Source organism: Perissodus microlepis, chromosome 19 (genome assembly GCF_051167445.1).
Source record: "Perissodus microlepis isolate ML-2025 ecotype Zambia chromosome 19, ASM5116744v1, whole genome shotgun sequence".
Classification (NCBI taxonomy): Eukaryota; Metazoa; Chordata; class Actinopteri; order Cichliformes; family Cichlidae; genus Perissodus; species Perissodus microlepis.
In genome coordinates, this window is record NC_140479.1 from 18,719,418 (window position 1) to 18,743,962 (window position 24,545).

Consider the following 24,545-nt stretch of genomic DNA (forward strand, 5'->3'; position numbering starts at 1 on the left):
TATTTTAATTAGATCTTTTTATTGTTGCTGTTTTGTTATTACACTGAGCGACTTGAAACTGAACTGCTGCTGCTGCTGCTTAGTATCAGATGCTGTGTAAATGTAAAAGGAAGCTTGCTACTAATGATTTTTTATTTGGGTATAACATGCACCATTTGAAATGCACAGACAGACAGAGAGACACTATAAAACGTTCCAGATGGAGATATGCAAAGTCCATGAGTAGAAACCGATCTTCCCACCAGGGCCACTAGTCTGGCTTTCTGATTAGGCCCCATTTGTTTTCAGACTACACTGCTGATTAAAGCCGCTTGAATCTGAACTACTTCTGACATTTGAGGGAATCCTTCTGAGGTTTAAGGAAATAAGACCAGGACTCTGAAGGGGATGCAAGACCTGAGCCTACTTGTATTTCGTTGGTGTGTTTTCAGCTACTCCCAAATGATCCCCTAACAATTCTTTTACTGCCTAGATAATTATTCAGTACAGTGGCAAAGCACCACACATTGGTTTAACAACTTTTGATTCCAGTAAAGCCCAGCCTGCAAGCTTTGCCAATAAACATACAAACTGTAATTAGGCTACTTAAAACCTCAAATTTGGACTTTTTAGTGCTCACACATGGTGGTCTTTAAATTCTTGATATCAGCGGTAATATACAAGCTGCTTTTAAAATGTTATTTTAAAAGTAAAAGGTACTTCACAACAAAAATGCAAGGATATCAGAACAAAAAGTTACCAAAAAGCAAGTTTGAAAAGACGAGTTTGTCACATTTAGTTATCAGCTTTGTGCTCTTGCTGCACAGCCAGCGGCTGCTGAACACATGAGGTCAAGGACCTCAAGTTCACTGATGTGTGCCGCTGCTCGGAGCTCTTAAAGTTAAAAACATAATCCTGAAGTGGACCCTGAAGTTACTGGGGAGCCAGTGCAGCTGGGTCAGCAAGGGCGTGACCAACAAGTCTTGGAGCAGCATTCAGATAATTCTGCAGATGTTCCAGGGAAGTTTTGTAATGTGATGAAATTAAGTGATGAAGATAAATTTCCAACGCCAAGCATGACATAAGAAATTCAACTTGGCAATATTTCTTAAGTGAAGAAAGCTAAAGTGAACCAGAGATTTAACGTTAACAACCAAAGTGATCAATCTTCCTGATAGAAGATATAGCAGAAGTGGCAAGAGGACCTAGAGTTTTCATTAACACAAATCTGTTAGGCGCACAAACAAGGATTGTTGTCAGCCATTCAACTGTTAGTTGAGTCTAAGCAACTATGTAAGATCTGTAGCTTAGAAACATTTTGTAACTAAATAGAGATATATAACTTAATGTCATCAACATACCAGTGATAAGAAATGTCCTTGAAAATGTTCAAAATGTACTGAAGAGGGGGCAGATGTAACAAAAACAGTAAAGGCCCCAAAAGTGAACCTTGTGGCAGGTCAGGTCCAACATCAACAAAACTGAACAGTAGTATTTGCTGCCATACTTCTCATACTTCTCAAACTTTTCTTTAAAGTAAGAGATAAATTCTGATTAATTCTCAAACATTTTTACATGAAATATGTTTGATAATCGATAGGCTGAACTGAGGGAGAAAAGGCAGGCATGCTTTTTGCCAATGCTCAAAATTTATCAGCAGTAGACCAACCACTATGGTTCAGACTGAAAATCTAAAAGAACTAATAATGAACTACTGTAAAACTTTCTTAAGATTTTTTGATGATGTATTCTAAATAAAAATTGTGGTGACCTGACATCTCCTGTCGCCCCATTTTTACAACATCCTTGGCCTTAAAACATGAAGCTGTTTCATCTCTCCTCTGCAAAATAAACTCGGGTTTATAGACTATAGGGATTTTTTTTTTTCTTCAGCAAAGTAATATTCACTGCTCTTTGTTTACATCCTAAAGGGAAAACCCAAGTCTGCCTTAATGCTATATCCTGAGCAGCTCCTGCGCACAAGAGGGGGGCCTGACTCCTGGAGAAATTTGATCCCGCATTCGGCCCTTTAAAGGAAAATGGGATGAGTCTGTTGAATGGAGCTGTGAGTGAGTTGCACTGAAGTCGCTGCGCTCCAAAAGAAAACGAAGGACGGCACCGGGACGGATCGACACAAGACATGAAAGCAAAGAAATGAATGAGAGAAGCGAGTGGAAGTCGACGCGGTGACGGAGACGTTATGAGCCGAGTTGCGACGAGTTGCCGGGGAAGGTGTCCGTGAGAGGAGAGACTCGACTGAGAGGTGGGCATAAACAACGAAGTCACAAGGTAAAGAAGCCTTAAAGTGGTCCGTTTTAAAAGCAAATGCCATTAAGTGATCTATTTCATTTATATCTTCAGTCACTCGCGGAATTTTATGATCGTGCAAAATTAAATAAAGTCGCGTGCAGGAGGCTGCTGGGGACAAAAGACGCCTGTGTATTTTGAGAGGTGCCTGATGGCTCGGTTAACTTTTTTTTTTTTGTTTCTGCAGACCTACGCTTTACGGTTGATGCTGTGCTGCTGAGCTGTGCACACACCTGTTCCTTGTGGACCTTTTTTCGTATAAAGTCTCGCCCTTGGGTTAGCTCTAAATACGTATATTAAAACTGCGATGCCTGCATGTGAAGTAAGAAGGAAATAACATCTGTTGCATTGGGTTTGCATGACCTTAGAGTAAAGTGCGCAGCTTTTTCTTTTTTTTTAAAAAAATCCCATCATCTTTTTTAACATGTGGGGAAATCATAAAGGCTCACATTGCTGCTCCAGATCAAACTGACTTCTCCGGCAGGGGCTATTGCTGTGATTTAACACATTCTCAGGCTGATATATAGACCCAAGATATATATATGTATATATATTCTGTTCCACACAGTGTGTTTAAGCGTGTCTCCTGCTATAACTCTTGGATTTTATGTCAAAAGCAAAGGCTTTCTATGCCCTGCAGCGATAACTGCAGAAGCCAGGACTTAAAAGTGTGTGCAAAGGACAGAAGAGTTGCAGAGGTAGATGTTTACACCTCAGTGCAGAGGAATGTCAGGGCCTGTATTTAAGCCTGAGACTGATAATGAGTGTGGTCAGTTTGCTGAGGCCTGTCATTAACCTGGGCTGGGAGAGAGCTGCAGGTTTGCTTGCTGGCAAAGGTTAGGAAGAGGAGGAGAGGATGTGGAGGAAAGGAGGGTGGAAAGTGAGAGGTGTTGGAGGAGAGGTGAGTAAGACAAGACAGATAAGATAACTGGGGAGGATAAAGCTGAGGTGTAGTTGAGATTTTAAAAATAGCCTAAAAACATCCACAAGGCTCTGCAGTGGTTTAAATGTGTAATTTTAGAATTGTAAAGTTACCCTTTGAGTATAACCATAAAAACAACAGCAAATGATGTTGTTTTTCTATGTTTCTATCATGAATCGGGTCAAAGGTTAATAAACAGTGAGGCACTGATTCTTAAAAAAAATATAAAGTGTGAGGCCTACCTGACCAGATGGGAGTCAACAGTGGTCCCCCTTTGTTAAACACATGAGGCCACCGAGGAGACGATAAGGCAATATTTAAAACACCCACACTTGACTCCTCGTGCTCTCGGATAGTTCTTCTGTGTCAGCTCTCATGCACAGAGGGATCTGCCACGCTGACACAAATCTGCTGTGACTGACCCAGATTTACGCACACGCTGCTGTGCTGTCTCATGGGAGTCTTTTTCAAAGTGGGGGGACATGCCAAAACGCAGGGAAGCCAAGTTGGACCTCTGTGGAGACAACAACATTGGGGATTTGAAATGTCTGGTGGGGATGATATGACTGAACCACCTAATCACTTACATCACCACAGCTGCATGCTCAGCAGTGTGTCAGTGGTGTGCACGCACATGTGTCTGTTTCCAATCTAGTCCTCTGTGTATCTCCATCTGCGCCTGCCTGTGCTCTGGTAAGCAAGCGCTGAAGAGTTACGACTGACCGCGGAGTGTGTGTTTGAATACGTGGTGATTAAAGAGGTTCATGTCAACGAAAGGACTGACTTGAGACTCCTTTTTTTGTGCGCAGAATGGCAAAGGTGCATTCACACGCTGTCCACACAAATTCCTTTATTTCAATCTGTGATTATGAATAAAACCTCTCCTTACTGAATACCAAATCTCACTCAGTTTGAGGAATACTGCAGTATAACTGTCAGTGGGAAGCGGTCGTCTCCAATGGCAGGCGTAGAAACTATCCTGCTGGGATCGTTGCGGTGGCGTTTCCATCCAGACGTCTTTCCCAGTGTTTGCTCTGGCTGTGGCTGTGTGCAAGTTCTTGCAGCTAGATGGAAGTAGAGAAGCTCCCAGGGCCTTCACATCTATCTGCTGCCAGGAGAGCACTCGCCGTTCTGCGCTACATCCCTCGCATGTATCTCCCCACACAGTCCGCTTTGGGTGGCCCAAGTGTTACCAAACATGGATCTAGCGTGCAGATCCTGGAAAGCTTGTTTTTGTTGTCTTGACTTTCTTTCTTTCTACCCCTACCACCTGAATGTTTCCAGCACAAGAGACGATACTTGAGTAGAGAATAGTATTTATCAGATCATATTTAACACTAGACTCAGTGGAAAATTGCCTTCTGCATTTCTGTAAACCATCCCATGATGGAGGGCTATACTTGAAAAGGATAAAATGACTCCAGTTTAATTCACGTTGGGCTGTATTGCTCCCACACACCTTGAGAATAAACTAATTCTTGACAAGCTGGTGTTGTGGGGTTGATTTTTTTTTTTTTTTTTTTTTTTAATCTGCATGCGCTCTGAGGAAGTGAGCAGAAAGCGTTTCTGTAATCTTTATTTGCCTTCCCTACTCACCTTGAGCAAGTTTAACTTTACACTTGCTGATTATTCAACTGGGATCCTGGCACAGGTTGCCCTTAGCTTTAAAAACCTTTAATGTCTCCAACAAGCAAAGGAATTGGTTCAGGGAGAATTAGCATAGCAGTGCTGAGAGTGTTTAACAAGCAAATGGCTTGTTTACACCCAGCTGTTTTAGCTCCTGGAGGAGCATCTGGCCTTTCCCTGTTCTGCACAGTATGACCCAGAAGGGCTTATTCAAGCCAAGGGATCCAACCTCTTACCCACAATGGCGTCTGGCTTTGCATGACCCTCATACCCTCCAGTTTGCCCCAGAGAGAGACAGAGACACAGGGGAACTCTTGGTAGATGGACCTTGACTGTCCAGGCTGGGCACAACGGTTGGCTGGTAAAACCTCCACTCGCATGACTTCTGTAATTTGTTTTCTAGGCCTGTATTTACGAGCATGCTAATTGTAGGGAGCGCCATGTTGCAGTTATAGTTGCCGGACTTTGAACGTCTGCTGTTTGCTGACGGTGTCTGGCTGCACTTTGAGACTGGATGTCTTTCTGTCTGAAAACTCAGCTTTTATAACTTCCTTGAGCTTCATTTGTTTTCATTTTGATGTGCAAATGTTCACACAAACCTGCACATTAGGCACACAACCTCAAAGCTGATCATTAGAACTACTTTTATTCCGGGATGTTCACACAGCAGGCCTTTAACCTTTTTAAATGAGTATCTTGTCGAGGGAAAAAAAGCCACCAGTCAATCGTCCTCAGGTAAAAACAACTTAAGCGCCCCAGTTTCCCACATTCAGAGCTCGGTCCATTCACTGTCACACATTCTTTCCTCCTTTCTTTGCTGCAGCAAGCTGGTGCCCCCTCCTCTTTAGCTGTGATGGGACTGTCATGCAGAAAGACACTATTGTGCTGCACAGGATCCCGTTTTGCTCCTTCCTTGTAATTAAGAAGGGATTGCATAGGGGGGAGGGCAGGGGATTGGGTTAGTAGGTAATTTGGCTAAAAAGCAGAGCACTGACCTGCTTTGTGGCTAGCAGACCTGAGAGCCAGGACACATGAACCGGCTCCCCCACTGACAAAAAGTCTCCCTGCTGAGGTTTTGTTCAGTGTGTGTGGGCATATGCAGAGACTAAGAAAGAATAGGAAAGGCAAAAAAAATAATCCTGTGGTGATCTCTCTACAATGTTTATTTATGTGCCTAACACTTGTGTTTGCATGTATGTTTCTTTTTATGTGTCACAAAGCAACACAGAAAGTAAGAGGAAGCTTTCATTAAACTTGTGTCATTGTGGATTCATCGTTAGTATTTTCCTTACTCACGTTTCGTCAGTGAATCATGGGAAGTGTGGTCAGCAAAGGTTTTGTGCTGTAAATGAAAACAGAAGCTGAGCCTCGTAGGGAAATGCCTTTCCAGGATGATTTTTTTTTTTTAACCTCCTGCTCAGGGATGTCATTTTCAGTCTTTGATCAAATTTGCAAATTTTCAAGTTTGTGCAGCCCATTCATAACTATTAAAGTCAAACCATGCAGGCCCAAAGTTTACAAGCAGATTTGTGTTTTCTGTATTTCAGTCCAGAGGAAGAGCCCTGAATTCTCGCCATGGCTGACGTGTTGGACAGCAGCGGGGCAGGAGCCGCTGGAGCGGCCAGTGTGGATTGGCAGAAACGCTGTATCACTCTTGAAATGCAGCTGCTGAGGTTCCGGCTCCAGGCAGGGAAAATCCGAGAGCTGCTGGCAGAGAAGGTGAGAGTGAAAAGCATCATGGGTAGTAGTTACACATAAAAACTCTGCCCAAAATCCCCAAATCATTCTCTTATTCACTCATTTACTACTCCCTCTTTAAAAGACACTAGAACTGTATTGACATTTGGGACGTTTAACAGTTATTGGCACAATTTTCCAACTCTTACAGGTTCAGAGTTATACTACAGTAACATAGAAATATGGTAATGTTGCTTTAGAACTTAGTGCAAATGCTAATTTGTTCATTTCATTTTGTTAAAAGTGTAATTGAGAGCTTAATTAGTACTCCATAGTGTATTGGTTAAGACATTTCGATTGCATGTGAATGGTTTTGGGACTGGGAAGAGATGCAAAACCCCTGGAAGAGTGGCATCAGGAAGTGTGTCTACAATGAGGTGACTATGCAAATAATGGAGCAGCCAAAAGAAGTTTAAGTGGCTCCATGGTGTAGCGGTTAACACGAGACTGATTTTAGAGTTCAGACGTGATTCTCTGTAGAGTCTAAAATGTGACCTACATAAATGGCTACATTGTTGCCAGCGTTCATGGTTGTGCATGGAGCATTATCAAAACATATTTGACCCTCATATCCATTCTGAAAGTTTTTTGCAATCTCCTTGATTTTGATCACATCTATGAGTCCTTCCATTGGGGTGGTTATGCTGTTGCTGATAAATTAAAAAATGGTGGCAAACAAGTAGGCTAGGAATGCATACAAGGAGTTGACAGTACTGAACAGGCCAATAGTTCTAGACAGCATTATACTCTAAGTTTTTAGAGGAGTGTGCAGTTACTAATCACCAAGTGTAAATTCCTTAATACACAAGAATGATTCCCATTTCAACACCAGTCAAGCTCTTATGGGGCCTTTATAATCTGATCCTTATTCAGTCAAAGTGGCACAGTTATAGCTGTCATGTAGTGGAGCTCAAATCCTGTCTTATTAATTTTTGTACAAGGTTAAACATGTGTGCGGCTGTGGCTCAGGTGGTAGAGTGGGAGGTTGGTAGATAGATGCCTGACTGTGCTACCAAGAAATCTGTCAAACAAAAACGTGGTAAATTTATCATAAAATATTGGTTTACAAGCCTCAGAACCATTTTTTTTTCAGTAAGGACTGAGTTTTAAAGCTTGAGTTTTAAAGTTTGAGCCTAATATAACAGTGATGTGGCACGAATAGTTTAGTATGAACTACTTTTGGCTTTTTGAACCATAATATTATGGAAATTTGATTTAAACTTATCATGCTACTTTGATCTGCAAAATTAGACATGCCGCTAGATGTTCTGAACAAACACTGTTCAGATCACATTGCTTCATCACCTTCTTCTTCTTATGATCTGGCAGTGTGTTTAAAGCGTTTTGTGCATGAGGAAACTATTAAAGCACGTGACTCAGTTAGAAATACAGGTTTGGATGACTGTATGTTTATGAGTGCGAGGGAAGACAGATGAGCTTACCCAGGTTATTTGGTAAACACTCGGTCCACTCATTGTGTGTCATCAGAGGTTGGCTGCAGTTTAAGCCAAAAGGAATATTTACCGTTTAACTCACTTCTGGTGCTTACCCTCAAGCTGGGGAAATAACCGCCAATCGCTGGCCAAATGCTTGTAAAACTGTGGCTGTTGTAAAGCCTGTCTACCAGACACTTTGGAAAGTAATCAGCTGTCATCAGGAGATTCAGCTTTCTGCTTAAGATTTGTTGGTAAAACTGGAAATGTTTGGATTAGAGGAAGGCATGAGTTTAGCAGCAGAAATAAATTTTTGTGTTTTGACCTTTCTACCATTTTAAGCTGATTTACATATGGACGGGTTTTGAGTTCGGAATAGCTCTCGGGTACTTTTATTTGCCACAGTGTTTACTTGCTTTATCATTTGCACTTCCAGATTTGTGGAGTGGTTCGGTCAGTCAGTCAGCAGTACGTTTACAGTCCAGACATAACCCTGTAATTGTTGTGGATGGCTGCACCAATAAGCTTATAAAGAGATAAAATTAATATTGAGCGCAACCGAGTTCATCTTGTATGTTACTGTTAGATTGCAAATGAACTACAGTAATCTAACTTAAAAACAATATTGTTACTGATGTTATTGTTTATATTGTTTTGCTCTTTATAAAGCTACCTCAGTATCTTTCCCCATGGTATCAAGTACTGTGCACGTTATTTGAAAGTTGTCCATCATATCGGATGTAATACAACCACAGGCTGCTACGGAAAGATTTGTGTTTCCCGACCTATTGACACTACTTCCTGGATGTTGCCGGCTCTTGTCGGATGAAACCATAAAGAAGACGCTGAACCAAAAACCTCTGAGTGATTGCTTTGGTTGATACAGACTACCATGGTTTAATTTCACATCTTATTCACCGCATTGCAAATACTCACTACCTAGTAACTCAGTGATATTAAAACATGAAAAAGTGTGAAAAAGTTTCTGAAGAGACAGTTACTGTAGCTACTCAAAATCAGTCAGAATATTAATTTTTCCCTCACGACTAGTGGTTGCCACATGGTTAGCAGATTAGACTCTAAGCCTGGGTGTCTGTGATTTTATTTACTTGACCCTACATTGTCAGTATGATTGCCCACAAGTTAATGTCACATGCTTAGTGGTCACATGTCTGCAAAACCTCAATACTGGACATGCTAGGGAAAAATCTGTATTCCTTGATTGGTTGGCAACGGTTCACAGTAGTGGTGTGCGATACTGCATATTTTGGTATCGATCCGATACCAAGTAAATACAGGCCAGTATCGCCGATACCGATACTTTTCAATAAATAAGGTGGATGCGTCATTGAATTGCTAAATCTCAATTAATTTTCATGACCTTAAGTATTTTTTGTGATGTTTTAGAAAAATCTTAAATAAAAAGTGCATGCAAACCAGTAAACAAATGAAAACAAACAAGTACTGTTGAGAAACTATAATACATCCATCCATCCATCCATCCATCTTCATCCGCTTTATCCGAGGCCGGGTCGCGGGGGCAGCAGCCTAAGTTCAGAAACTATAATACAAAAATTACAATTAAAATTCTCAACAACAACAAACAACAACTGGTGAAAATATAAATATTATGTAAACAACTTAACCCCTCCCCCAAGCGTCTAAGACTATGTCCACACTAGCCCGAATAGATTTGAAAACGGCGTTTCCGTCTGAAAACGCTCCGCATCCACACTAGCGTTTTCAGTCGTTTTCACAGTTGTGCGTCCACACTGAAACGGACAAAAATGCTTACATTCCAGTACTGCGCATGCGTGAAGTGCAAGAAGATTCTACCTGCCTCATTTCTGTCTGCCGTTTATTTACTTTCCGGCTCTTTGAAACGTCGCGGCAAAAGGTCGAGGAAAAGCACCGAGTTTTTAAATGGACTAACAATGAGGTGGAGTTGTTGCTGCAAGTAACACAAAAAGTACAAAGTTACCAAAGCGAGTGAGAATTAAATAATTTGAAGAAAAGCTATCTGGAGCATGTACAGACTGATATTAATCTTTAATAGGGCTGTCAAAATAGAGAGCAAACAAAACAACTGCTGTATAATGCCCTCCGCTATCTTTGTGTAATTGGTCACATGACTGCATCACATGACTAAAATGCGTCATCGTTTTTGAAAGTCTGCGTTTTCGAGTGTCCACACTGCGACGGGACAGCTCAGTTTTGAACTGTATGCTTTTTCAAGAGCGCGTTTTTACTTGGGGAAAACGCCGTCTCAGTGTGGACGGGAGGCCAAAACAGAGACGTAGCCTTAGTAACGTCACGTGACAGCGCAACAGCTAAACACAAGAGGGGGTAGGGGGAGCAAAGTGTGCCTGCTCTGTGCTGACATAGCGGCAGCGAGTCCGGCGACCAGGCTTCTTTGTCTTTCCTGAAACCACAGCATTGCAAACAAGAGCGGAACTTAAAGTAAAGAATCAATCTCAACAGGCTAGTATCGATCCAATACCGATGCTGACTTGGTATTGATATAATCAATATTTGGATCGATCCACCCACCACTAGTTCAGGTGGTTACTGGCTCTTGCTGGGTGAAATCAGACAAAAGAAGGTGTTGTACCAAAAATAGCAGAGATTACCAATAGAAAAGTTCAGGATATCCTCAAGAACTCGCATGAGTTTCACTGTCATCGACAGAAGTTGCCTCATCGACTCGTATACCGTCTCCTTTCATAAAGTTTACAATCTACTCCAGAGTAAATAACAGTGGACACCAGCTGAGGTAAACTGCAGACTGACAGCGTCCACTTGTCACAGATAAACAGCAGCCAGAGTTTTCTGTCCTACTGTTAGGATTATGCACTTGAGTTAGGAGGGGTAAGAAAACAGAATTAAGTTGACTGTAACCTCCAATCTCCGACATCTAGCAGAGATATTACACACTGTACCTTTAAGGTCAGACATAATTTGTGCTTGGAGCCTGGAAGGGTGAAATCAGTTCAATGTCAGATGCATGCAGCTGCGCCATGTAATGACTAGAAAAGCTCAGGCCTGGAGTGCATGTGTGAGGGAGCTATACTGTATATTCTCACTGTTTGTTTCTCATTTCTAAAACAGGAGAGTTCAAACTTTTTTTTTTTTTTTTTTTTTGAAAAGTGACTAATTACTCTCTTTCTCATTTTCTGTCCAATAAAAACCACACATTCATTGTTAAATGTTCTTTTTGGCAATGCTGCTAAAACATTCGTTTTTCTGTGAAAAGGTTAATCAATCTCTCACTTACTCCTTCGCTCGCTCTGTTATAAACATATACACACACTGTAAACTCTGACAAACACACAGTGCGGAGCTGGGTTTAAGTGGAGTCCCGTGCTGCTGAGTGTGTTTTTTCTGAGCTTTCTTGAGGGGGGAGGGTGCTGAGTGACTACCATTCCGTCATGTTATTGCTGTTTGGAAAGACTGCTTCACGCTCTTCATCTCCTCTCTTGCCAAGTTAGGAGTGTTTTACACATTGACCCACTTTGGTATGGAAAAACATGAAAAAAAAAATTGACGCGGTTGCCTGTGACATGGCATTTATCTCGAGAGGCTGACGGAGAGTGAAGGAGAAAAGAAAGAGGGAAGGAGATGCCCCATTTGCCATGCGAGGAGTGTAACAGGAAGATTACTGCATTCAGGAATTTGTTTGAGTTTTAACTGTAGACTGGGAAAGTGTAACCTATGGTGGTTGGCAGTTAGCCTAAAAAAAAGAAACTTCTCCATAAGAATTGAAGAGTTTCTAAAATAGCAAATGCAGCTTTTGGAGCCACCAAAGTTAATAATTTGAAGAGAGGGCATACATGTGTTTAACAAATGAACGGTAATCTAAAGGAAACAAAACTAGCAAACTTCATTTAAACACACTGACTGAAGTGATCAAAGCAATAAAACCCTCCCCAGAAATGACTAAAATAATACATTTAGTTACAACTGACCTGCCATTCACAGCATTTTTAACAAATATATCTTTTTAACTCGGTACAGAAAAGAAAACTTTAGACGTCAGAGGGACCCTTCACAAGAGGTGACCTTTAGATGAAAAGTTCAATCAGAAACCTTAATGGGAGTTGGTGGATTTGGAGCTTTGAGGAGGTAAATCCAGAAAGTTTAGAGTTTCACATCTAATTAGGCAGTCCTGGCTATACCTCATTCAGAGGAATTTTTAAATTGGGTGGCCTTCCCACTTCTAGGTTTCCTTTCATTACTTGGCTAATTGGATGCTGGACAAATTGAATTAATCTCTCCCATAAGCCTTACATGGCCCCAGGAGTAAAATGCTGTTATCTGACTTAGACAAGTGTTCTCAGTCAGCAAGGAGGGCTGCAGAGAGGTCACCAAGTACACACTGGTGTGCATAAACATTTATTTTCATGAGGAGACTTGTTTGGATCAGCCGCCTTTTTAATAGTTTAACTGTAAAAGTCTGGACTTGATATAAAGGCTGTTTAACTTCTTTGTAGCCTATGAAACCTTCTGACATTTTATTGTCTGTCTTGCTGATAAAATTACCTCTTTTCCCCATGTCCATGCATGTTTCATTGTAAAAAGTTAATTTAAACATAAGGAAATGCATAATGGCAACCGGTGCCTAATGCTCACCTCACGTATGTATGCATGTATTATTGTCATTTCTCAGTATTTTATTTCTTTAAGCGGTTTTAATATTTAATAACTGAGTGAGAGAGTTTAGCTCTCAACTGTGCAAAGTTGATGTTTAACATTGGGAGGCAGGTGGAACGCCTCAGTAGGCAAATCTTTTACTGTGAAACCCGTTTTTAGACGGTTTATCTTTTACAGTTTTCTCTGTAATGTAATGTAGTGGCCCTTGTGATCAGTGTTAACCATGCGTATTATAAAAGAAAAGAAAATTAATTGTAACTATGAGATTTTGGGATCCTGAAAGAATACAGTCATGTAAAAAACATTTTCACAGTTATCCAGTCCTGTGAAAAATGAAATGCATCCTTATTCCGTACATCTCCAAGACCGCGGAGATCTTTGGTCATAATGTGCAGCACCATAAACACAGCATATCAGCACAGACATCTCATACTAACTGTCAAGCACGGTGGTGGAGGGGTGATGTTTTGGGTTTGTTTTGCCACCACAGAACCAGAGCCTCTTGCAGTTATTGAGCCCAATAGATCTATCTTACTGACATGAGTGCAAATGTTTTAAAGCAACAGAATGAAAATGATTTTGGTAGAGGCGAGTCTGGGTTGGGAATGGAGGAGAAACTCTGATTTAGATAATCAAGCCAGCTGGCTTGAAATACAATCTGTGGGCTCAGATTTCTGTCACTTGGTTTTGGCAGCAAAAGCAAACAGATCTTTAGTTGTGACATATCTGTTAGCTGCCGGGGAAATGGATGATCTGCTGTCTCTTGCCTGCTTTCATTTTATCTCCACCACTCTGTTATCAGTCCCGCATGAATTCCCATGAGGGAAAGACAGACAGTCAATATAAACCTAAAACAAAATTACCTACAAGGTTTTGCCTGCGAGCGTGTGAGAGACACACACTGAAGGATGAATCTGGTAACATTATTATCAGCATATCCTTTAAAAAGAGTTAAACAGCTGGGTTCTCAAGTTTTACATTACACAAATGGGAGGTGCATTTGTTGGAGACTATTTTCAGTCATGGATTGGCTACCCTATTGAGTATTTATGGCAGTAAGACATGTATGTGGGTCTGACTCCAAATAAACTACCCAGTGCAAAAGTGTGGCTCACTGATGTGTTTTTCTGGGGTCATATCTTTGGCCACTAAGGCAGTAATTGCTAGTCAAATTAGTGTGGATTTGAAGGATTGGGAACAGTGTAGTTTATCAACTGCTTACTAGTTCTTTCTCTAAAGAATAACTTTAGAGAAACAACTGCAAAATTTAATTTCCAGCTTATCCATTTTAAGAATTCTCAGCAGCACAAGGTGATGTGTTGCACTGTGGGCTGACCGATTCAGAATAGCTAATATAATTGTGTCACTCCTGTTAAGCAACTCGGACCTCAGTTGGACTGTTCCATAACTAAACAACCAGAGCTTAAATAACAGTTCCAGATTACACTGTCTGTATCCATATCTCAAGGCTTAAGGTCAGTTTGTTGCCATCAGCTTAGCCATTTGATTATATAGACTGACCAATCAAATCAATCCAAGCACTCGGTTTATTTTTATCGCTGCAACAGCACAGACTGTTTAAAAACTGTATTCAAAAGCATTCCTGTTCATTTATCATTGTCACTCAATATTACTTTGATCAAACTAATTTATGACTGTATTTCTAGCGCCTTATGTGTACAATTTGACTTTCTGTAAAGACCACACAGGAGGGTTTACATTAAGAGTGTTTGCTAGATTTTACCTTAATCCCATGACCCACAATCAAACAACCAACTCCTTCTGTCCACTAAACACGATGAGGCATTTCTTCAGGCACAAGCCAGTGTGCTCCTAATGCTGGTCCTAAGCCTGGATAAATAGGGAGGGTTGCTCGAGGAAGGGCATCTGGCATAAAATCTTTGGCAAATCAAACATGCAGATGATCAATAAGAATTTCATATGAGTTAGGTTAATAATGACCGCCTCTTGTGTTGTTGGCCGGCTTGGGCTTGGTGGAAACCGTCCTACTGTTGGCTGAAGACAATGAAGAGAGAGAAGACACATTTGGAGGAAACAATAAAAATGGAAAGAAGGATCCATGAATTTATGGGCATTTAGATGGTTAGTATGACAGAAGGGGGATGACAGGTGATCTACTGTAGTAACCCCTTAACTAACCAGCCGGAAGAAGAAGCGTAAATAATACAATCTGAACCTTTTCATTGGTCCGTGTGTTGCATGCTTTCTGCTGAAACTTGTGTTGAAGTATCGACAAACTGCATAAACCACAACAATGTTTCAAAAACTAAATCAAATGTTGCAAATACTCAATCAGTTAAAAAAGTTAAGCACTCCCAGAGTTCTTATCCTTTTAGAAAAGTGCTATTTTCCCAGAACTTCCCAAGGTAGAGTTCCTTCGAAGGTTCTTTGTACCTGTGAAAACTGTGTGGCAGAGAAGTCCAGACTGTGACCTCTGCAGTACTTTGCCATTACCTAAAGTCCTTTTTAGCCTCTTCCGATTCCGTTTTGTTAAATAAAGACAAGTACGGGTTGAGCTTGACTCATGATGAAGGCTGTAGAACTTGAGGTGAGCAGTCATCCAACCACTAACCATCAGTCTCCACCCACATCTCCCATTGCAGATGTGCTCTGGCTTTAGTGAGTGTTAAGCCGGCTGCGGGGAAGTGTTCAAATGTTGTGAATGTTGGATTCTGGGAATCAGGGGGCCTTTGTCGAGGTGATGAGAAGGCATAAAGGAAGATTGAGAGAGACAAAGAAAAGGGGAACAAAAATTTCGAGAGGAATTCAAATGCATCTCTCAAGCAGAGTGAATCCATTAGTATGTTTGTTCTCCTTTCAGCAGGGTCACTGACCTCATAAGAAAAGGTGTCCTGTGTATTCTGTGCAAACACTTCTCTGTATGTGTGTGTGTTTGAGAGAGACAGTCCTTGCAGATATGTGCATACTTGCAGGATGGACAGTGTTTGCCTTTGAAAGCATGAGTATGCATGCTTGCACAAAAGGTGACGCAAGCTTGTGCACACACCCTAGCATTATTCCATCACACTTGTGTTTGACCAGAAGTAGTAGAGTGAAAGATGTTCAGCCTCATCTGAGGGCCTCTCAGCTATGACTGCAGTATGCCTATGTCCTTTTGCTCAAGGTGTAATTGATGTTAGGTGTCCTCAGACTTTGTTGAATCCTCATTACCCTTTATTTTACTTTCTCTGCCACTTTCACTATCCTGTTAAATGTCCCATCTATTAAAATGCTTTCCTATTATAGCTGCTCTGTTAAAAATGTCTCACTGCATTCATCTTTTAAATGTCTTTTCAGTAGTAGTAGTGATTATTAAGGACTAAGTGTGTTACTTTTGCACACTCTTGCAGGTGTTTGCTTGTATACCAGGCAAACTTCTTGCTTGGAGTTACATCCGTATAACAAGGCCTGTATGATCTGTGTTAATAGCACCTGTAGATGGTTTTTAATCTTTAAATTAAACATAACTTTTCACAGAGGGCAAGAAGTCAACCTTTAACTTAGTGAGAGCCTGGGATTTTCCCTTGACCACCCAAGCCTTCAACCCACTTCCTTGGCAAACAGAGACAGCTGACCCAAGTCAGAAACCATTTTAACCTCATCTTTTGTCCGTGCTTCAGATGCAGGAGCTGGAGCAGAGAGTGACCGAGGCTGACCAGCGGGCTGAGCATGCTGAAAAACAGGTAGACGGGCACCATTTCAGCTTATACTTGACTCACTGTACTCATCTTTAGTCTGGATAAACCGATGGATTTTAAAGCAGTATTTACATCAAATGTTTTTCATATTATAAATGGAAATGATGTACTCTGCAAAAGTCTTGAGCCACCCCATATGGAAAAGAAATAGTAAAAACTTATATGATTTACTCATGAAAGTGGCCACTTTCTCATTACTTTCATATATTGTTTTAGTAAGTATCCAAAACATACAAGTTTCATTATATAATTTTTCAAGGGATCTTATATCTGTTTTCACTCTTGTATGCTTTTCATACAAGTTTCACGCAAGACAGATACAAACTTTATAAGATTTATATATATCTTTTCCATATGGGACAAGCCACATCACCAACAAGGTGATTACCAAAGAGCTATAATCTGAAAACTTGACATATCTCAGCATTGGCATTCAATTTCCTTAAATATTTGAGGAAACTAAACAACTGGAGGACAAAAGAAAGTAGTAGGCATAAAAAAAAACTATTACAGCAGATGAACGGTGTCTGTTTATTATTACAGCAAAAGAAAAAGAAAGTCCAGCCTGACCTGACAGAGTTTTTTGTAAGCCTTTAATGGGACTTAATAAAAGGATTGTGTGGTTTTAGGATTACAATCCTCATAGATATCACACATACTCAGCCACTTTTGGTGTCAGGTTTAATCTCTAATTTGCTGTCATTACTGTCTGCTCCAGGTGTTTTCCCCAAGTGGTAATTTAATGGTACCATTTCTTCTCTTTTTTTCTTTTTCTTTTTTCTTGTTTTTAAAAAAATGATAAATACCTAAGAGCTTAGAAAACTGTTCTTTTGGCTTTGTGTAGTGCCCATCAAAATTAAACAACCACGTAAATTTGAGCTGTCTTTTGGCCCTGCGTGTGCATTCACTCCTCTAATTATGTATTTCAGATCCATGTCATGGAAGAGAAGCTGAAGTCTGCAAACGTACAAACCAATGAATCCGAGAGCTCGCTGTACAGAAAGTATCAAGAGCTGACCAATCAGGTTCAAGAGAAAGATGCTGTAATAAAGAGATTAGAGATGCAGCTGGAAAAACAGGTATGTCTGGAGCCATCAGATAAAGAACAGAAATGTCCATTTATGTTCATGAAGTGTATGTTGAAAAATTCCACAAAACCTGTTTTCTCTGGCTTATAGATCTTAGTCAGAGCCCAGGAGGCAAAAGTCATTGAGGAGAAGGCTGCCAAGATTAAAGACTGGGTCACCTTTAAGCTAAGAGAGGTAACATATGTATGGATGCATCCCTAATAACTAGTTTATATAGTTTATTATTAGTAGTAGTACATTGACTTGTGGTTAATGTCGCATATATGCTGAGTTACAGATGGAGCAAGAAAACCAGCAGCTGAAAATGGCGAACCTGAAGCAGACAGAACAGATAATGTTGCTGCAAGACAAACTGCAATGTGAGTACCGTGCAGGTGTTTAGAGACCAGAGGTAAACTATAAAAGTCAAAGTAGAGAAACACTTGAGATCTCAGAGTTCAAAATATAGTGGCGTTGTCTTTCTTTTCTAGCCCTCTTAGAGAAACCTACATCCTCTGCATCCCCGGACACTTCCCCGGTAATGGATACACACCTGGTGCCCAACAGCCCCCTGTTTCCTCCCAGCTGCCCTGGCACACCACCTGCCCAAGATGACAGCTGGAGACAGACAGGTTCCTGCAGGGCCAGCTCAAACATCAAGACCCCACCAGCAGGTGTGCTGTCCTTAATTTGTATTATGCTGGGATGGGGAAGGAATGCAAGCTGGGCTCATCGCATGACCAGGTAGAACCAGTAACAATGGGGGGAAACTTGAGGCTGATTTTAAACCATTACAAATTCTAATGGGTATCCAAAATGTTTATTGCTGCTTATTAATGCAATATAAAAAAAAATCAAAGAGTAATTTTTAAATAATATTCCTAAAATATTGTGAAAAAGTCTTGAGACATTCCTCATTTCTTTATATTATGCTAGGGAAATGGGTCCAGTGATTTATTAATACATGGAAACACAAATGGAACTACAGTGTTTACAATTCTAACAAGCTTGAAAGTCTGTATTTGGTATGACCACCTTTATTCTGCAACACAGGCTGAACTCTCTTAGGCAAGCTTTCTTCTAATGTGCTAAATAGTCTTCAGGAATAGTTCTCCGGGTTTCATGAAGGACATCCAAAGCTCTTCTTTGGATGTTTGTTGCCTTTTGTTTTGCTCTCTGTTTGAATCCCACACTGCTTCAGTGATGTTGCTGACACGATGATGGTCTGACAAGGCTAATCCATAACTTTTCAAATACTGCTCATCTGCTGGAGAATTTGTTTAGGTCTACCTCTTCTTTTGTTCTCCACATGTTGTTTGCGCAATTCCTTTTAATCACACACTGCACTCGATGTATTATAGCAGTATCAGAAACATGGATTAAAGAGGAAAAAGGTGTTGATTTTGAATTAAAGGATTATAATCTTAATTATGTTAATAGAACAAACAAAGCAGGAGGAGGTGTTGCTATATATGTCCATAGGAAATTTAAATTTCGAATATTGGAAAGTATGACATTGACAATAAATGACTTACTTGAATGCTTAACCATAGAAATTATCAATGAAAAAGAGAAAAACATTATTGTTAGTTGTCTTTATAGATCACCTGGTTCGAGTCTAGAAGTATTCACTGATTGGATAGAAAAAATATTTTCAGTTGTAAGTAATAAAATATTATTCATCTGTGGAGATTTCAATATCGATTTGATAAACCCAAACAATCACAAGACCACCGAGGATTATATTAATAGGATGATTGGTATGAGTTTATATCCCACAATTTTAAGACCAAGTCGTATAACATCTCATAGTGCTACCCTTATTGATAACATCTTTACAAATAATTTAGAGTTAATAATTGCTAGCGGACTAATGGTATGTGATATAACTGATCACCTGCCAATATTTATAGTGTATGATGTTAAGAGTGTATGTAAGAAAGTACCTCAGAAATATATCTACAAACGAGTAAGAACAGAAAATGCAATTAATCTCCTTTATCAGGACTTGATGAATCAAGATTGGAATGCAGTGTATGTTGGAGATGATGTGGATAGTGCTTTTGAAATATTTTTGGATATCTTCAACTGCCTGTACGATAAAAATTGCCCAGTCGGGCAATTCAGTATCAACAATAAATCTATTAAATGCCCGTGGTTAACAAAAGGACTACACAAGGCCTGTAAGAAGAAAAATTCTTTATATAGACAATTCACTAAGCTAAGAACCGAAGAAGCAGAGTGTAGATATAAAAAATATAAAAATAAGCTAACAGAAATATTAAGAACTAGTAAGAAATTATACTATACTAAATTAATACATAAAAATAAAAACAACACTAAAGAGATATGGGGAATACTTAACACTATTATTAAAGGTAACACAAAAAAGTGCTCATATCCAGATTATTTCATTAATAATAACAGTGACAATTACAATCTAAACGAGATGGTGGAGTGCTTTAACAGCTTTTTTGTAAATGTGGGACCAGAGCTGGCTACAACAATTCCAAAAAGTAATCGCAGCGAAATGTCACTGATAGAAATAAATTCAAAGACTATGTTCTTGTCGGGAGTTACCGAACTATATATTTTAGATGTAGTTAACAACTGTAAGAACAAGACCTCTACTGATTGTTTTGGTATAGATATGACATTAGTTAAACGAATCATACATAGCATTGCCAGACCTCTAGCTTATATATGTAATTTATCATTTCAAACGGGGAAATGCCCAAAGAAAATGAAAATAGCTAAAGTTATACCCATATATAAAAGTGGAAACAAACACATCTTCACTAACTATCGACCAGTGTCCCTGCTCCCTCACTTTTCTAAAATATTAGAAAAACTTCATAATAATAGACTAGGTAAATTTATTGACAAACATAAACTAATTAATGAAAGTCAGTACGGATTTAGGACAGGAAGGTCAACTTCAATGGCTATCATTGATGCAATAGAAGAGATAACCAACAGTCTGGATAGAAAAAGACATGCAGCAGGGATATTTATTGACTTGAAGAAAGCATTTGATACGATTAATCATAGCAGATTATTTAAAAAATTAGACAGATATGGTATTAGGGGAGTGGCTTTGAAATGGATCCAAAGTTATTTGACTGAGAGACAGCAGTATGTGAAGATGGGCGAGTTTGAATCGGGGTATTTGGGCATTAGCTGTGGAGTGCCACAAGGATCAGTTCTGGGACCAACTCTATTTAACCTTTATATAAACGACATATTTAATGTATCAAAGTTATTAAAATTAGTCATATTTGCTGACGACACCAATATTTTTTATTCTAACGACGACCATAGTGACCTAGTACTTAACATTAACAATGAGTTAAGGAAATTAAAAATATGGATGGATGTTAACAAATTATCTATAAATTTGAGCAAAACCAAGGTAATGTTCTTTGGGAATTACAATGTAAATGTAGATACTGTAATAAAAATAGATGGTGTAGTCATAGATGTAGTATCAGAAATAAAATTCTTGGGAGTAATGATTGATAGCAAATTATGCTGGAAATCACACATCAGACATATACAAAATAAAGTGTCCAAAAGTATCTCAATCATAAATAGAGCCAAGTTCTTCTTAAACTGCCATGCAATGTTTTTGCTATACTGTGTACTAGTCCTACCATACTTGACTTATTGTGTAGAGGTGTGGGGCAATAATTACAAAAGTTCTCTGCATCACCTGGTTATACTACAAAAATGTGCTATAAGAATAATGTATAAGGTAGGATATTATAATCACACTAATATTTTGTTTTTGTAGTCAAAACTATTAAAATTGATTGATTTAGTTGAATTCTCGACTGCTCAACTACTATATAAGGCAAATAAGGGTATACTGCCAGAAAATATCCAAAAGCTCTTTACACATAAAGAAGGAGGTTATAATTTGAGGGGATGTAGTAACTTTAAAAGGCAGATAGTTAGAACCACCAGGAAAAGTTTGTGTGTGTCTGTGTGTGGAGTGAAACTTTGGAACAGATTGGATGTAGAGCTCAAGCAATGTCCAAATATTCATCTGTTTAAATTGAGGTACAAAAAATGTATATTGTCAAGGTACAAAGAGGAATCGAGTGTGTGATTGTTTATCCAGGATAGTAAATAACAATATATTCCTTGTATGATTTTTTTTTTTTTTTTCTCTCTTTCTCTTTCTTTCTTCTTTGTTTATATATAGAATGTTAACAACAAATACTTATATAAACAATTATCTTGTACAGTTGAAATGGACACTGTTGATATTGTCTTATGCTGTTGTTATTACTGCTATCTCCATTATTAGGAAACAGTAGACCAGAATTAATTCTCAAAAGTAAAATTGATAAAATTACTACTATACAATGGAAGCAAACTTCATTGATATTTTCATAGCTAAAATATAAATAATATATGGAGAGGATGTAATGACCATGATGGTGATGACTGTGATACTCAACGGTGGTAACAAAGACTGTATTACTGATGCTTAATATTTACACTACTGTATGTTGTAATTATGACAATGTGATAATTTTATAATTGTAATTGTATGTCACAAATATTTAAATGTACTGCGTAACTACAAAATTTAAAACTCAGATAAGATTGTAGGGGTGGGAGTTAAAAAGCTTGTCTTCATCCCACTCCTTTTCGAGCTAAACTTGTTTTTTTTTTTGTTTTTTTTATTGTGTGTGTAATTGTATATTACAATTGTACATTACAATAACTTTATTATTATTCGGTTGCTCGAATAAAGATATTCATTCATTCATGCTGAAATATGCAGTTTTGGATAATGGCTATTTGGGAATGACCTAGTTGGTGCAAAAATACTGTTTTATGCCTGTCAAACTGTTATCTTTGGCATGTCATCGATTCAGCTAAAGAAATTGGTGGAAATGATGTGTTTTTGTGAGTGGCTGACAGTAACAAATTGGCGAAGGATACAATTAGAAATTGGTTTGTTGCTAAGTTGTCTCTTCCATGTTGATACATCACTGGCTCATCCCTTGGGTTAGGCACCTTTTATATGCTTGAATGATTCATAGGCCAGAGTTAGGTGAGTTAACAAGCCAATGAATCATTCTTCAGGACTGGAATGATAATGAGTGAAAAAGCATCCAGTGTCCCAAGAAAACCTTTAAAACACCATCAGAAATCCCAGAAAAGTATTGCTCAAGGCCACTTTGAAAAATTACAAGAAAGTCTAGCCCCTTGAAGCGTGGCACTCTGTGATAAACAAATGTAATAAACCATTTCATCAGCATTCTCCACTTCTTTAATAGGCTGTCTCAGATTTAATCACACTCTTGTATTTCCTCAGATGTGAAAAGGACTCCTGAACAAGTCAGTAAAGGGATTTGCCTCGGAGACCTCACTCATGATCTTCTCTCTCAGAGTCGGAGCAACACTTCTGTTTCCATCAGTGCACCAGAGCTTACAGAGGGTCAGGCAGGGTCCTCTGACAGAGACAACTCATCTGATGAGCTCAATAGCAAGTTTCGCTCTCAGTGCCTTCATTCGTCCTCATCCTCTTCATCTTCATCTTCGGCCTACGAGATGGCACATGGATCAAGTTCTCCAGAGTCGTCTTTTATAATGGCACCCAACAGTGTGCTGCTGTCTCGTTCCCCTTCCACCAGCAATCCCTTTCCCAAACCTCACCAGCCTCTGGGTAACCAGTCAGGCACCAGCATGACGCTACCTAAGGTACGGACTCCCCTCACCCCCAGAGACAGCATCCAGCTGGTCAAGAAGCACTACAGCCAGCCTCAGCCCAGCCTGGACAAACTCCACCACCTCAATGTTAACATAGACATTATGACACCTTCTTCCACCTCCTCCACTCTTAAGAGCGCAGGCACCACCTCTTCACCTTTCTCTCAGGTTGTGGAAGAGACCGACATTGATGATGGGCTCCCAGACAGCATGGATGGAGTAGTGGAGGGCCCAGCGTCAGATGAGCTGTCCCGGGATGGGGTTTCATTTGTGGGGCTTGCAGAAGAGTTAGACCGATTAGATCCGGAAGTTCTCAAACCACCAACACCGCCTTTACATCGATTCCCTTCGTGGGTATGAGAGACAAGTATTAAATATGCAACATATGAATGCTTCTTGTTTTTTGTTGTGTTTGTTTGTTTTTTAATACATGCATTACCTTAATTTTCTTAATGTTTTGCAGTATGTCAGGCTATTTCCTTAAAGATTTACCAAGTGCCAAAATACCTATCTGTCTCTTTGAAGGTGGTAGTCATGTTTAAGTTGAATAATCATGAATATTTCTGACTGTGTTGCTTTCTGCAGGAGAGTCGGATCTACGCTGTGGCTAAGTCAGGAATGAGAGTGTCAGAGGCCAGTCTTGGAGGCAGAAGCCCTGGACGAGGTGAGTCCCCTGCACCCAGAAGCAAGAAGCTAGTCATCCACTCAGTCATCAAAACGGTTATACTATAACAAGGAATTAAAGTCTGTAATCAGGATGCCAGGAAAAAAAGATTTTCTCCACTATAACATTGGGTTTGTGCTCATTGTTCTGCATCTGTGTCTTCAGCTTGGGTGGTGGTGGTGGTGCTTCTGTTGTGGGAAGTGAGTCAGTACTGTGAAGAGGCATGTCATTCAACTGATGCTTAAGCTGATGTGTCGGTTGAGCGGGGTCTGTTTGGATCTGTCATTGCTGCTTTTGATGTCACTTCCTTTGGCCTGAGGCTCCCCACACCTGTGCAGGTGTGGGCTGATCTTCAGGAGGACTGCCCCCTCCCTACCTTGTCTTTATTTAGAGCCTTGGAGGGGGGGGTATATAGAGAGGCTGCTTTTTAATCAGCTGTGATGAAAGGACTTGGTCTGGGTGTAATTATTGCTATGTTATATGTCCCAACATCATCCATTTTGTCAGGATGCAGGAGCTAAAGTTTGACAGCACTTGGACGATTGAAATTTGTAACTGCTATGTACATGCAGCTGACTGCCAAATCACTGTTATGGATTAAGTTGCTGCTTGCTCAGCTTTTTCAGCTTCCGGGCATGTTTTTCTCTTAAGCTGCAACAGTGGCAGGCAAATTCGGGTATCCACCCAATTAAACCATGGGAAGTAATTTTTTTT

The 24,545-nt window shown here is 39.8% G+C and overlaps 1 protein-coding gene across 2 annotated transcripts in view; it reads left to right on the top strand.

Moving 5' to 3' along the window:
* The first annotated feature begins 1,993 nt into the window (after positions 1-1,993).
* Positions 1,994-24,545, top strand: part of plekhh1 (pleckstrin homology domain containing, family H (with MyTH4 domain) member 1) — a 36,782-nt gene continuing 14,230 nt past the window's right edge. The window contains exons 1-9 of one of the 2 annotated variants that reach the window (XM_084913953.1): positions 1,994-2,268; positions 6,382-6,553; positions 16,296-16,358; positions 17,303-17,452; positions 17,552-17,635; positions 17,739-17,820; positions 17,932-18,114; positions 22,773-23,521; positions 23,753-23,831. In XM_084913953.1, coding sequence (XP_084770079.1) covers positions 6,410-6,553; positions 16,296-16,358; positions 17,303-17,452; positions 17,552-17,635; positions 17,739-17,820; positions 17,932-18,114; positions 22,773-23,521; positions 23,753-23,831 — 1,534 coding nt within the window. In that variant the 5' untranslated portion in view covers positions 1,994-2,268; positions 6,382-6,409. The remainder of the gene's footprint in view (positions 2,269-6,381; positions 6,554-16,295; positions 16,359-17,302; positions 17,453-17,551; positions 17,636-17,738; positions 17,821-17,931; positions 18,115-22,772; positions 23,522-23,752; positions 23,832-24,545) is intronic. The other variant, XM_084913954.1, reaches the window with a different exon arrangement.